This window comes from Bubalus kerabau, chromosome 10, assembly GCF_029407905.1.
Source record: "Bubalus kerabau isolate K-KA32 ecotype Philippines breed swamp buffalo chromosome 10, PCC_UOA_SB_1v2, whole genome shotgun sequence".
Classification (NCBI taxonomy): Eukaryota; Metazoa; Chordata; class Mammalia; order Artiodactyla; family Bovidae; genus Bubalus; species Bubalus kerabau.
The window spans coordinates 25092412-25106473 of record NC_073633.1 but is presented as its reverse complement, the minus strand read 5'-3'; the positions used below and the strand labels follow the sequence as shown (position 1 = coordinate 25106473).

The 14062-nt window shown below is 47.4% G+C and overlaps 2 protein-coding genes across 6 annotated transcripts; one reads left to right on the top strand and one right to left on the bottom strand.

The window, feature by feature from the left end:
* The first annotated feature begins 20 nt into the window (after positions 1 to 20).
* On the top strand, positions 21 to 6572 carry GMPR2 (guanosine monophosphate reductase 2). 2 transcript variants are annotated; one of them, XM_055536978.1, is made up of 10 exons: positions 21 to 202; positions 607 to 702; positions 844 to 963; positions 3151 to 3234; positions 3381 to 3554; positions 4345 to 4426; positions 4518 to 4624; positions 4810 to 4852; positions 5640 to 5799; positions 5996 to 6572. In XM_055536978.1, the coding sequence occupies exons 2-10, from the start codon at positions 616 to 618 to the stop codon at positions 6183 to 6185; spliced, it is 1047 nt and encodes a 348-aa protein (XP_055392953.1). In that variant the 5' UTR covers positions 21 to 202; positions 607 to 615; the 3' UTR covers positions 6186 to 6572. The 2 variants fall into 2 exon arrangements, with proteins under 2 accessions (XP_055392953.1, XP_055392954.1); XM_055536979.1 differs by having other exon boundaries at positions 589 to 702.
* Positions 3866 to 10285, bottom strand: TINF2 (TERF1 interacting nuclear factor 2). 4 transcript variants are annotated; one of them, XM_055536974.1, is made up of 9 exons: positions 9223 to 10265; positions 9000 to 9104; positions 8779 to 8880; positions 8593 to 8700; positions 8399 to 8495; positions 7771 to 8230; positions 7632 to 7684; positions 7433 to 7524; positions 3866 to 4877 (listed from the first exon to the last, which is right to left on the bottom strand). In XM_055536974.1, exons 1-9 carry the CDS (start codon positions 9412 to 9414, stop codon positions 4707 to 4709), a joined length of 1380 nt encoding a protein of 459 aa, XP_055392949.1. In that variant the 5' UTR covers positions 9415 to 10265; the 3' UTR covers positions 3866 to 4706. The 4 variants fall into 4 exon arrangements, with proteins under 4 accessions (XP_055392949.1, XP_055392951.1, XP_055392950.1 ...); XM_055536975.1 differs by lacking the exon at positions 3866 to 4877 and adding an exon at positions 7024 to 7307 and having other exon boundaries at positions 9223 to 10117; XM_055536976.1 differs by lacking the exon at positions 9000 to 9104 and having other exon boundaries at positions 9223 to 10285.
* Between the last annotated feature and the right edge of the window lie 3777 nt (positions 10286 to 14062).

The window sequence follows — 14062 nt, the reverse complement described above, 5'->3', positions numbered from 1 at the left end:
TCCGACGGCATCCTCAGTGTGTGAACTCTGTTACCCAGAAGGCCTTGCACGGCTGCCCCCGAAGCCGGAATTCCTCGGTTGCTAGTTCTCTGCGGCAAATTAGCCCAACCTGTTATCCCACAAGGCTCAGCGGGGCTGCACGAGGCTGTGGTTAAGCGAGAGAAGCGTTGGTCAACTGCCACTCGAATCACGGAGACAGGAAGTGAGTACCCCTATCCCGGAAGCTGGTTTATGAGAAACCCACCACTCCTCGCTCCCAAATCTGCCCCTTACCCTAGATTGGTCTTTGTAAGGGTGGCGGAAAGAAGAGTGGTGGGGTAAAGAATGCACCATTTTAGGGTCACTCACTGGGAGAACTCCCAGTTCTCCCCAACAAATAGTACTATTTGTTGAAGACACCGAGAGAAAGTGAAACCGCATGGGTCTGAAGTGACATTCTTCAGGGACTGTACCTCAGTCAATGCTCAGACTTTCCACGATTTCAGCTAGGAGAGAGATAAGCCACCCAGCCCTAACAGGGCATTAAGACCTAAAGGGAAGTTGACTCAGCTACCCTCTCCCAGACTTTTCCTACCTTCCAACCCTCAGATTCATTGCTATCTTAAGGTCCCTGCCATGCCTCACATCGACAACGACGTCAAGCTGGATTTCAAGGATGTCCTGTTGAGGCCCAAACGCAGTACCCTTAAGTCTCGAAGTGAGGTGAGCCTGCTTTCCTAGTTGCTCTTTCTTGATCACAAGCTCCTTGGAGGGCCTGAACTGGGAAAGATTCCTGGCTTTTGCTCTCCTGCAGTACTTGTTTTTGGATGAGTGAAACGCTCAGTTTCCTGTTCGCATCTGCAGGTGGATCTCACAAGATCCTTTGCCTTTCGGAACTCAAAGCAGATGTACACTGGGATCCCCATTATTGCTGCCAATATGGATACTGTGGGCACCTTTGAGATGGCCAAGGTCCTCTGTAAGGTAGGACTTCCCTCATGCCCCTTCCTCATGGTGTTTTGTGGGCTGACTGCAGAGGTATCTGCATCCCCACTCCCATCCCAGGTCAGCTCTGGCAATTAACAGGATGCTTGATTTACTGCTTTCTGCAATAGTACTAAGGCCTCTTTATCTGATAACTTTAAATGGCCATCTGACTTAGGGAGATTCAAAGCTAAGTTTTGCACCCATTTTAACGAAACTTCCCTCTTCTCCTGTCCAGCATTTTAAACATCCTGCCAATTTTTCCCACTACCCAGATTACCCTCTACAAACCACATGCATCTCTCTTTACACTACTGTTAGGATACTCAGCATTCACTGTTTTAGTCCAGAAACTAAATATAGTTTGAGCATTCAAAAATTCCCAACTAGAAAATCCTAGAAGAAATTTAGTTTCTTTCATGCCTGCTATTTTTTTTTTTAATCTTCCTTTTAAGTCCTAGGTTCCTGGGTGTTCTGGGATGTGCCCAAAATGGAATGTTTTTCTTATTCAGGTTATTGCTTGTTTTCAAAATGGAAGATGCTGCTCCTGTCAGTTATATTACTTGCTTCTATACTTGTAGCTGAGAAAGTAGATAGTTACTTTGGGTATCCTGAGGATGTATACACTCTTCTGGTTATCCATGTAGCCCTGGTTGATGGATTCTGCTGCTGCTTGTGGCTCTGCTATCCTTAAGGACTTCGTCTCCCTTTCTCTGTTTCTGATTGCTATAAGTCTTTCTGGAATGTATGCTGCCATTTCTCTGAGGTTCATAGTTATGCAGCTTTGGTACCATATTTCTGTTGCCATTCACTGTCTGCTTAGCAATCCCACTGTTGCCCATTGTCCACCTGGCCTATCCAGTAGAGTTAAGCAGCAATGGTGAATCTGACTTCACTGTTAACAGATGTCCTACAACGTATGGACATTGCTGGGACTTTCTTGATGCTTTATGTTGAGACTGGCTTTTTGTTTCTGCTGATGAATGTTTAAGAAGTCAGATTTTAGAGATACAGGCAAGTCTCAGTAATAATTAAAAGGTTGGGTGCAAGCAAGGACCTTTTTCTAGATCTCTAGCTTGGTATGTAATTGGATGTATTCATCATGCCACCCTATGCCAAGATATCTCCCAGGTGTGATGACTTCCTAGAGTGATTTTTCTTTGTTAGTGGCAGAGTGTTCTGAGAAAGCAGAATTCAGTAGCAGCTTTGGCTGGGTAGTGTTGATGATGTCTGAGTATAGCATGTGCACTTCCTTACTGCCGGCTAATCCCTTAGATCTCTTATCAGTTGCAAGATTTGTGCTTTCTCAACTGCTGCCTTGTTTATTCGCTTGTCTGCACTTTTAAAGCACAAACACCAGCATTCACAGTGGCCTTTGTATTGGGATGTTGTCTGCAATTTTTTGAGCTAGGGAACATAAGTCTGATGAGTCATTCTAGCCTTGAACTTGGTTAACGGAAACAGGCTGAATGAAACAGACTTTTCAGGTTGGTCCATGACTTAAGAAAATCTGTCCATTACTTTTTTTGGGGGGGGTGGGTTCCATGTGTTGAAGCATGTGGGACCAGGGATCGAACCCACCCCCTGCATGGGAAGTGAGTCTCAACCACTGACCACCGACAAAGTCCCTTTTGTCCACTACTTTAGCAGAGATGGAGAAAGGGTAGTACCTTATTGGCTGTTAACCTTAAGGCTTTACCTCTTTTGACTTTGTGAGCCTTTAGGCTCACTGAATTACTGCTGATAAATGGAACAGAAAACACCAAAAATAGGTTAGTTCCGTACTAGGCTATCATAGGAGGAGCTGAGTCAATGCAGGCAGACACTGTCTCTGTACAGCCTTTTCATGGTTCTCTCTTGTCTGGGCTTATCCCACTGCACCAACAGCTTGTCCTTGTCACCTTTTAAGTCAGAAGCACTGCACACGCTGGCAGGTAAAATCCAATCCAAATGACTTAGTGCTTTGGTGGGAGTGTTGGGCAGGTACTGGCTTATGTGGAAAAGCCCGACTGCATTTGTAGGGAGAATAATGGTGGAACTGAGGTCTCAGCTCAACCACTGACATCTTCAAGTTGCTTTTTCCAGACTTCAGTCCTTTTGTTCCTCAGATAGGATAATATAAAGGTCTGTTTCCAGAGAAAGCGGTTCTAACAAGTTCTTTCCTTTTTAATGCTTTCTTCTCCCCAGTTCTCCCTCTTCACCGCTGTCCATAAACACTACAGCCTCGAGCAGTGGAAAGAGTTTGCCAGCCAGAATCCTGACTGTCTTGAGGTAACACCGGTCCTCCCGATCCCTTCCTTAGCCCAGTCTTCCGACAATCCCTTTTGCTTGCCTTCCAACCCTGACCTCCCCACTCCCCTTGGCTAACCAGCCATGTTGTTGCCTCTGACATGCTCATGACCCTGTTTCTCTCACAGCATCTGGCTGCCAGCTCAGGCACAGGCTCTTCGGACTTTGAGCAGCTGGAACAGATCCTGAACGCTATTCCCCAGGTGAAGTATGTATGCCTGGACGTGGCCAATGGCTACTCTGAACACTTTGTGGAATTTGTGAAGGATGTGCGGAAGCGCTTCCCTGAACACACCATCATGGTATGTCTGTTGCCCTCTAGTGGGTCCATTCCTCTCCTTCCCCCACTCTTCCTGCCACTCTAATTTGTTATAAGTTCCTTTCTCCTCTACTGCATTTCCTAGTCCACTTCATCATGGCACTGGGTGGTTATCCATGGTTCCCCATTTGAGATGTTTGTTACTGGCCAGTGCTGTTTTCTCTGACCCTTGATACACAGTCTTGTAAATCCAGTACCCGATGTCACTCACCAAACCACAATGGAACACTTATGCATTGTACCTATCCCTGGTACATACACACCTGCCCAAAGACATGGACAGACACTATGGTCTTACATTAAAGGGGTTGCATGAAACGCAGTTTTATTTTTTACAAGCTCAGGGGAGTGATGACAAGGCCTTGTTTTCTTCACAGCATTGTGGGGTCTCTCTGTCCTGTTCATCAAAAGCAAATACAGCTGGGTAGGTGGGTACTTAGCCTACATTACCATGTCCTCCCACTTCCCCTGAAGCCAGAGAGGTCTCATGACGTAACAGTTTAAGGACAGGATATGTTTGGGTGTCTTGGTGGGGAGGGAGAGAGAAATCTACTGTAAATGCGGTGTGAGCTTATTCCAGATGGACCCCCACTTTACCCTAGTACAGCAGCGACACTGGCCACTCCCCCCCCAGCTCAGCTTGGGAAGCAGGGTCCTTTGAAGTGACTCATCTAAAAGGGGAACCCAGCGACTCTTCTTTGTAATAATGTTGGAAGCACATTGCCTCCTCTCTTTCTGACCCTGAGAATACTGTTTTGATGGTTCTGTCCCAGGCAGGGAATGTGGTAACAGGAGAAATGGTGGAAGAGCTGATCCTTTCTGGGGCTGACATCATCAAAGTGGGAATTGGACCAGGTAAGCTGGTTCACTGGGGGCCGCTGGCCACCCCTCCAGTGGCAGACACCTGTGAACAACTTCATCCTCATTCTTGTCACATTCTTCTCAGGCTCCGTGTGTACCACCCGGAAGAAAACCGGAGTGGGGTATCCACAGCTAAGTGCAGTGATGGAGTGTGCAGATGCTGCTCACGGCCTCAAAGGCCACATCATTTCAGTAAGGTCAAGGGCAGGATAGATATGAAGCTGCCAAACATCTGGGTTCTCACCCATGTCTGGAGGTTCTGGTAGAGTTTGGATTAGGGTTCCTGGGTCCCTGTCAGCATTGAGCTGGGCCGCTGGGACCTCCTAGAGGGCTTGGGGCATCCATGCTGTCTCTTCACAGTGCTCCTTACTTTGCAGGATGGAGGCTGCAGCTGTCCTGGGGATGTGGCCAAGGCTTTCGGTAAGGAGGGCACGTAAGGAGGATCCTGTAGAAGAGGATGAGTCACCTCTGAGGGTCTAGGATCAGGCTGCTGCTGCTGAGTTGCCTCAGTCGTGTTCAACCCTGTGCGACCCCATAGATGGCAGCCCACCAGGCTCCCCCATCCCTGGGATTCTCCAGGCAAGAACACTGAAGCGGGCTGAGGATCAGGCTAGGGAAGTCCAAGAAAGCTGTTCTTTAATAATATGACTAGGGACCCAGAAGTCTATGGTGTCACCTGGGACAGCCAGCAGGGGACATCCTGAAACTCTAATACAGACTCTCCAAATGTGGGCCAGGACCATCTGCACCATCGCCTGGACAACTGGATGGAGTAGAGGTCTGAGCCCCACACCGCATCCACAGGATCTAGCTCTGGGGAGTAGGGCTGCAGATCTGTACTTTCCCAGCTTCCTGGGTCATCCTTGCTCACACTCAAGTTGGAGACCTTTGCTCTTGAGACACTCGAAGTGAGTCTTGTTTGGCTGGGCACAGTAAAAAGAGGCAGCTGGCAAAAGCAACAAAAAGCAGAGAGCAGAAGCCTGGCAGAGACTCTTTTTGAAATTCTTGGAAAAGTCAGGCCTACTGAGGAATAGAGTCAGGGCAGAGCAGGCCTGTGTGCTTGGGTTATGGGCCAGCTAAGGAAACAAAACCAGGAAGATGCCAGAATCATTGTGAGGCCTGAAAACTTGGTGTGAATTGCTTCTGAGGGTGACAGTTTGGGCACCTGGGCCAGTTTCATCTCTTACCCTCTCGCTGGTGCTGGCAGGGGCAGGGGCTGACTTCGTGATGCTGGGCGGCATGCTGGCTGGGCACAGTGAGTCAGGTGGTGAGCTCATCGAGAGGAATGGCAGGAAGTACAAGCTCTTCTACGGCATGAGTTCCGAAATGGCCATGAAGAAGTATGCCGGGGGTGTGGCTGAGTACAGGTAGGTGTGGTGGCCAGAGGCCAAGGGTTCTTGGAAAGCATGACTTTCCCAGAAGGGTGATGGCAGAACTCATGGTTGCTGGGAGATGGATGGTACAGTTCTTGGAAGAAAAGTGATGAACAGGGAAGGACTAAATGCTAGAGACCAGGGTAAGGAATCCAGCGAGAAAAGGTAAGAAAGCTTTTCTTCTTCTAAGGGCCTCAGAAGGAAAGACAGTGGAGGTGCCCTTTAAAGGGGATGTGGAACATACCATCCGAGACATTCTTGGAGGCATCCGCTCCACCTGCACTTACGTGGGAGCAGCTAAGCTGAAGGAGCTGAGCCGGAGAACTACCTTCATCCGTGTCACCCAGCAGGTGAATCCAATCTTCAGTGACGAGAGCTAGACCTGAGCAGTTCTGCCCTCCCAGGGCTCTAGCATCCACCACAGGGCTCCCAAGTGGGCCCCTCTCTCATCCCAGCTACTCAGGCTATTACTTGGTCATTTCCTATCCTCTCCTGACGGTTCCTGCAGTAATTCTGTACTTCTCTATCTGCACATGCAAAATGCCGAAGGCACTTAGTGGGGAGGAAGCAAGGCAGGCAGGCTGAGAAAAGGAAGTTGAGAGAATCAAGTAGGAATCTGGGGACCCAGCATTCTGAAGAGGACTGAAAAGAAGAGAGGCTGATTCATACATAAATGTTTTATGTGGCCTTTGTTCTGGTAGAGGTAGGCTTTTAGAATCATGTTTTGTTAATCAAATTCATTAAATAGACCTTTGAATATCTACAAAGCGTGGAAGTATTTACATACTTTAAATACCTCAATAAAGAGAGATCCCAATGACTTTGAGATTCTGGGGGTTTCTGCATAAGGCTGGCATCTGGGTGCTACCCCAGGGCAAGTGGAGCCGGCACTGACCCAGTAGAGTCAGGGACAGTGAGTACCCTTCCCGTGAAATATCTCCATTCTAGAGCCACTACCCGCAACGAACCTGGCAGCATGAGAATTTACAAAGTATATTCTGGCATCGGACCACAGAGTATTTTCAGAATAGCAAAAGGAAATTTTTCTTCCAGGCTCTCAGCCCTGGTAATTGGGCATGTCTGAACAACACTCTCCAAGGGAAGTAAAATGGCAAAAGGATCAGCTTCCAGCCCCAGAGAGGCTGGTTGTGTTTCTCAAGAATGACCTACCCTGACCTTAGAGAAGGCTTCATTCCCCTTCCTTGCATCAAGACAGTGTTTTAACAAATCCAAAATTTAATTATCAAGCATTACAAAGTAACTTCAGCATTATAGTCAGGCAACCCAAGCCCAGGCTTTCACTTTATCCCCACTAAACTGTATGAGAGAAAGGAGACAGGCAGAATGTCGTGAGCATTTCAGTCTTATCACAGGAGTCTAGAACTGTCTGTAGAGTCAGGGAAAGGGATAGACACAGTGCTGGGGCCAGAAGAGGGTAGGTATTCACAGAAGGTGGGGATCAGGGTGTCAAACTTTGTCTTCTGATAGTTTTCCAGAGATTCCTGCAGAGAAGGGAGCAGGGAGATCCTATCATCATTGAAACGTGCCCTGAGCCCTCCATATCCTAGAGCTTGTCACTTTCTGTCTTGTTCTGCCCACCCATCCCCTTCCCAGCTTTCCTACTCACCCTTCTTTCCCTCTGGCCATCTTCTTCCTCATCAGAGTCCAAAACCAGGTCCCCTATGGTGATGTCAGAGCTGTTCAGAGACGGAGGACACACTGTAGGGAGGAAAGCAGAGTCCAGGCACTCTCCTCAGTGAACACAGATCCGCAGGAGTCCCCAGGAGGAAGGGCTGTTTGATCTGGTTCTGACTCAGGATACCTACCTGACTTCCTAGGAGGTGATAATGACAGTCTTAGTGGTTCCATGTGGCAGTTCCTGAGGTGGGAGCAAGCAAAGACAGGGTGAAAGGAAAGCGGGCAAGGCACGTGCCGCTAGTAGGGAGAAGCAGCTGTTCTACTCACTCCTTTTGCTCTGAGGCAGATGAGTCAGTTGGAGTCTCCTTCAGAGCTCTTCCTCCCAGGGTCTTGGATGGACTCCTAGACTTCCCAGTCGAGGGTGCTCTGGTGCCCACAGCACCGGCTGCATCTGCTGTATGTGTGCCATCTTTACTCTTCCCAGGCTTAGATGTGACCTGGGCTGGTGAACCCACGTCCCTGAAGGGGAGCAGCATGACTGTGGGGCGCTCCTTATGGCCTCTGCTAGTGGGTGCCCACTGGGGCTGGATTCTTCGCCGGCCTAGAGGGGCCAGATTGAAATGGTGGCCTGTCAGAGGTTCCGGATGCTTCCTCGAGGCTGGTCCCTGAGGAAGCAGTGGGCTAGGAGAGGCTTTTGGCAGAGGGTCGTGGAGTGCTGGTCTTGGTTGCTGAGGAGGACTCTGCTCTGAGGGCTCTGTCGTGTTCACTGAATCAGTAGCAGAGCACTCTGAAGAAGAAAACAAGGCTCCTTAAAAAGCTAAAATTTGAACACATCCACTCAGTTTGGTTTCTTATACCTCAGGCCCATGTAACCCTTCCAGTGGGCTGTCTCAAAAGGTCTCAAGCTAAAAACTCCACCCCCCAAATTCTTAGTTCTCCCACATGGTCCTGGTACCTGGAAGTGGCCACCCCATGTCCACGCCATATTGGCTCAAGACAAAAGAAGAAGTAATAGAAACTCCAGGCTGCATCCAGCTCAGCACATCCTGAAGCTGTGAGAAGGGAGAGAGGCATGAAGACCACAGGCCTTGTTACAACCCCACCCGCCACCCCAGCATTCTGCCCTTAAGTGTTTTGTCCCAACAAAACCTGCTGTGCCTGCAGCGTAGGCAGTGCTTTTTCCAGCTGACACAAATATTCAAAAAACAGCTTTTCCATGGCTGCCATAAAAGTTTCCCCATACTCTTGTTCAAGTTCCTGCAGGAGGAAAAGCAGCAGGTCAGAGAGGGGTAGAGCCAACAGCTACACCACTGCTTCCAAAGCAACCAGTCCCACCTGCAGCTTCGAAGCCAAATCAACAGGGGCTTCTGCCAGCTGCTTCACCTGCTGGCAAAAGGTTTCCTGAGCCTCCGATATCTTCCTCAGATCCTGCTTTGTCTGTCGAGGGTAAGGAAGGCAAACAGGTTAGGGGCACTAGGATCCAGTGACCACGAAGAGGAGCAACTTTGCTGCATCAGGTGTTAACCGGGGTAGGGCTCGTTTCAAGGGTTACTCACGATTTTGGGGTCCCGCACTACAGGTCCAGACTCTGGGAAGTGGTGATGTAGGGCATTTAGAACCTGGGCCCAAGGCCGGCCCTGCAGGATGAGCTCCACCACCAACTGTGGAGGGTACTGAGCTCAGAAAGCCCACGTCGGAGCAAACTGCCCTTTTCCTACCGGTTCCACCCCCAGGTAGTCGATCCCTATCCCTTCTACCAGGTCCTGTTTGTTCCAATACCTTGGCCTTTAGGCCCATACACAGGCGTTCATGATGCCGGTAGCGAACCAAGCCAGGGGCAGCAGCGCGCAGGTATCGCAGAAACTCCACTACTCGGGGAAAATGCTCCACGCAGCGTCCGCGAATGACTTGCCAGCTGGCAGCAGCTACAAAGCGAAGAGCAGCGGGACCGGCCCCCGGGGGTGTGGCCATGGCAGGTGGACCCCACCCAAGGGGCCGTCTCTTTGGGTTCCTACCTCCTCGGCGCTGCTTCCCGACTCCTCCCAGGGGCGGGGCTTCCGGTGGCCCTTACTGGCTCCGCTATTTCAGTCTGCAACGGATACTTGGCTATCCGACTCTGCGCCTCCCAAGGGCCACCAGAATCCTGTTTCTCTCCAACTCGGGATGGAGCCTGAATGGAGAAGCTGGCCAGCTCCACTGGCACTAGACCGCTCTGCCTGAAACGCCGCCGCTGTCTCAAACCCGAAGGCTACCTCGCTTCCGGCTCTGCGACCAGTTCTCCTACCCGGGAAAAGGGTGGTAGTGGCGAACCAATGGGCCGCCAGACAGGGGATACGTGACGTCGCGTCACAAGGGCACGCCCGGGCAGATCCGGCGCCGCTGCTGGTCCCCGCCCTCGCTTCCGCGCACTTCCGACAGCTTCGGGGTGGAGGGGACCGCCGATCTGGGCTCCGCCCCCGACCGGTGCATTATTTTGGGGAGCCTGTGGAGAAAGCGCTTCGTTCTTTGAATTTCTAGTCTGTAAAGGGAGGTTCGGGCCTGTTTCCCTCTCCATCGTCTTCAGCCTCTCTAATCCGATTCCTTAAATCCCAGCGTCTCCAAAGCCTTCCCCGGGCGATGCGCGGCTTCCAGTAAGGGTTCGGCTCTCTTCACAGAACAGGAGAGGGCGCCCGCCCTTAAAAAATAAAATACAAAGTTTGAAAAAAATACGTCAGATTGTTAACTTTTTTCTAGATGGTGAGACTGTAGGTAATTTTTTGTGTTTTTCTGTGTTGATATATTGTTTAAAGGCGTGTAGTGCTAAAAATGACAACAGAGATTTCCCTTTTCGAATTCTGTTGTGCGCTTACTCCAGTCAGCCCCCTCGTATAACTTGTCTTTCTCCTTGTCACCCTTCCTGGAATCTCTCCTTATTTCCAGGGACAGAACTTGACACACAGTGTGTATTCTTTGTTTTCTGAATTAATTATCTGCTCTGGCTGCCTTACAGCGATTTAGTGAAACTACCCTTTCCATGGGCCATCTCCTTAGAGATAATGGCCCCTATACTCCTCTCTGTCTCCACCCGAGATCAGTCTTCTGTGAAGAGCCATGCATTCGACTGCCCGCGGGACATCTAGCTGGAAGTTCTACAGTACTCAAATCGGACATCTATGAAATTCTAGTTACCCGACTTTTTAATTTTACCTTTATTTTTTTCCCTAAAGTTCTGCCTTTATGTAGATCTGAGTTTCTGGCCTATGTCGTTTTCCTTCTTTTCTGAAGAATTTCTTTTAGCATATCTTGCAAGTCAGATCTGGCTGCAAACTCCCTCAATTTTTGTTTGCCTGAAAAAGTGTTACTCCTTCACTTTTGAGAGATAATCTTGTTGGATACAGAAGTCTAGGTTGATGGACTTTTTTTTCCTTCAACACTTTAGATATTTTACTGTGCTCTCTTCTTGGTTTCTGAAGAAGTCTGATGTAATTATTATTATTTTGGCCGCCCCGCATGGGTTGCAGGGTCTTAGTTCCCCAACCAGGGATTGAACCTGGCCCTGACAGTGAAAGCACACGGTCCTAATCACGGGACCACCAGGAAATTCCCCCAATGTAATTCTTATCCTTGCTCCTCTATAAATAAGATGTACCCACTTCTACTCCTCAGGCTTCCTTCAAGATTTTCTCTTGGTTTTTGATTTTCTGTTCATCCTACTTGTAAGGACAGAAGTGAGAAGAACTTCTAAGCTCCTTATATGCCAGACTGAAAACTGAAAATTATCTTCTATTTTAAATTCTGTTCTTTCTCCTGGCCTCTGTATTTGTGTGCATGACATGTTTCTTTACCCGTGACTCAGAAAACAAGACCATTGCCCTTAAGTTTGTCCTCTCTGTTCTCCAAATCTAATCCCTCACCAAGTCTAATCAATTCTACTTCTAATGGAACCTTCAAACTTACCCCCTCTTTTTTTCATGCTCACAGTCTGTATCTTATATCAGGTTCCCTGTCTCTCACATTGAGAAGACTAGTCTCCCTACCTCCAGCCCAACTCCTATTTTCTTTTCCATGTTGCTTTCATCATAAATCTGGTGAAATGCAAAATTGATCACATCATCCCTAACTGAAAGCTCCCCCTTATTAATATGGCAAAAGGATTTTTAATGATCTGAATAAATTTACCTCTTCTAACACATTCCTTGCCACTTTGCACTTAGCCTGCACCTATAAGCCAATCCTCTTCAAACTGCTTGCATTTCAAGATATACTGAGTTGTCTCATATTTTGTGCTTTGCACATACTGGATGAGTCCTTTGTCCTTGCCTCATGGACTTGACTTTCATCTTCTGTGGCTCATGTGTTGACTACCTCCACAAACCCCCTCATAGTTATCTCCCCAAGCCTCCCTCAGCAACTCTAGCAGATTTCTTTTTAAATTTTTTAAAAAATTTTATTTTGGGCTGTACTGGGTCTTCACTGCTATGTGTGGACTTTCTCTAGTTGTGGCGAACAGGGGCTGCTCTCTGGTTGTGGTGTTTGAGCTTCTCATTGCCGTGACTTTTCTTGTTGTAGAGTACTGGCTCTAGAGCTCAGGCTCAGTAGTTGTGGTGCATGAGCTTAGTTGCTCTGAGGCATGTGGGATCTTCCCGGATTAGGGATTGAACCTGTGTCTCCTGCATTGGCAGGTGGATTCTTGACCACTGAGCCACCAAGGAAGTCTTCTAGTGAATTTCTTAAAACAAAACTAAGAATACATCTTTAATTTTTTAAGGAAGGCATTCTGTTAGATAAAGGAGGATGTAAAGGAAATAATCATGTAAAATGTAAATGGTATTAAATAGGTTTCCCTAGTACTTTTGCTGAGGTACAATCCCAGTAAGAGTTTTGCTCAACTGGTCATTACTCAGCTCTCCCTGAGTACCCAATTATCTCTTCCCAGAGTTGGACTAGTTATCACTTATGCATTCTTCCCACAAATGCTCCAGAACATAATCCTCCACTGCACTCCTAAGCCTCCAGACTCTCCATCACCCTCCAATTTAGTTCATTTTCCATTCCACAAATCCACAGATTTGTGGATTTTCCAAATATCCACAGATATTTGATGAACACCTAGTATGTCACAGGCTATGAATCAGTGTGAGTAACAGAGATAAGGTCCTTGCCCTTCCATTCTAGTAGGAGGGGAGCCAGAGGCCTAAGAACAAATTAAACTGGGACAATAGGGATTCTGATGCTCACCCCCAGAAAATAAAAGGAGATGATCACCATAAAGCACCCAGTTTGAACTTAACTCATAGTAGGAGCTCAACATATATTCGTTTCTTTCCCTCTAGCTGTTTGGAGAATAGCATTGCCTTCCCGTTTTTTTGTTGTTGTTTTTCTTTTTCTTTTTGAGGATTTCAAGCATTTTTGAGTTCTGATACATGCAGAGGACCAGGATGAAGTGAATAAATGTGAAGCAAGTTACAAAGTTGTTAGAAATCTTAAGCTCTCACATTTTCCCCCAAGTTCAATAAAAAGAGATACTGATGTATTTCTGGAAACTAATAAAGTATATTGAACCACCTTAAATGTGCTCAGTCTTGTTTGCATAATAATTCTCACTCTGGGGGTTATCTTAAGGAAATAATTTAAAATGAGCGCAAAGATTTATTTTCTTGTACAAGGATATTTATTACAGCTCTGTTTAGAATAGCAAAACTTTTGGAGGGGAGAGGAGGGATGGACTGAGATTTGGGGGTTAGCAATGGCACCCCATTCCAGTATTCTTGCCTGGAAAATCCCATGGACCTCCTACCTACCTCCTGGTAGACTGCAGTCCATGGGGTCGCTATAAGTCAGACATGACTGAGCAACTTCACTTTCACTTTTCACTTTCATGCATTGGAGAAGGAAATGGCAACCCACTCCAGTGTTCTTGCCTGGAGAACCCCAGGGACAGGGGAGCCTGGTGGGCTGCCGTCTATGGGGTCGCACAGGGTTGAACACGACTGAAGGGACTTAGCAGCAGCAGCAGCAGATGCAAACTAGTATATATAGAACAGATAAACAACAAAGCCCTACTGTATAGCACAGGGAACTATATGTTCAATATCCTATGATAAACTATAATGGAAAATATTTTAAAAGAATGTACATATACACGTATAATGGTTGACTTTGTTGCACAGTAGAAATTAACACTGTAAATCAACTATACTTCAACGTTTTAAATTTATTATTATTATTATTATTTTTTAAATGTATCTGGCTGCACTTGGTCTTAGTTGTGACATGCAGAACTCTCAGTTGTGGCATGCGGGATCTAGTTCCCTGAGTAGGGATCGAACCCAGGCCCCCTGCATTAGGAATGCAGTCTAAGCCACTGGCCCACCAGGGAGGTCCCCAATTTTTTTTAAATTGAGAAAAAAATTAAATAGTAAAACTTTGGGAAGACTTAAATTTCTAGGAATGAGAGATTAATCAAATAAATCACATCATTTCTATTTAAAAACAGTACAACTATTGGAGTTTGCTCGACATATTCAAGGAACAATGATAAGTTACATCTTGCAAATTGTTGCTTTTAAGTGTGTAAGTAGCAAACACTTCTGCAGCTCTGTGCTTGACCCTGTTCTGGGTCCTGGGTGTAAACAGACAG

Excerpts from the sequence above, each read along its gene's own strand:
- GMPR2 (XM_055536978.1), top strand. The coding sequence starts at position 616 with ATGCCTCACATCGACAACGACGTCAAGCTGGATTTCAAGGATGTCCTG. Across the intron at positions 964-3,150 it reads TGGCCAAGGTCCTCTGTAAG|TTCTCCCTCTTCACCGCTGT; the intron begins GTAGGACTTCCC and ends TCTTCTCCCCAG. Across the intron at positions 4,427-4,517 it reads CAAAGTGGGAATTGGACCAG|GCTCCGTGTGTACCACCCGG; the intron begins GTAAGCTGGTTC and ends CATTCTTCTCAG.
- TINF2 (XM_055536974.1), bottom strand. The coding sequence starts at position 9,414 with ATGGCCACACCCCCGGGGGCCGGTCCCGCTGCTCTTCGCTTTGTAGCT. Across the intron at positions 7,685-7,770 it reads TCTGCCTCAGAGCAAAAGGA|GAACTGCCACATGGAACCAC; the intron begins GTGAGTAGAACA and ends CTCCCACCTCAG. Across the intron at positions 7,525-7,631 it reads ATCACCTCCTAGGAAGTCAG|TGTGTCCTCCGTCTCTGAAC; the intron begins GTAGGTATCCTG and ends TCCTCCCTACAG.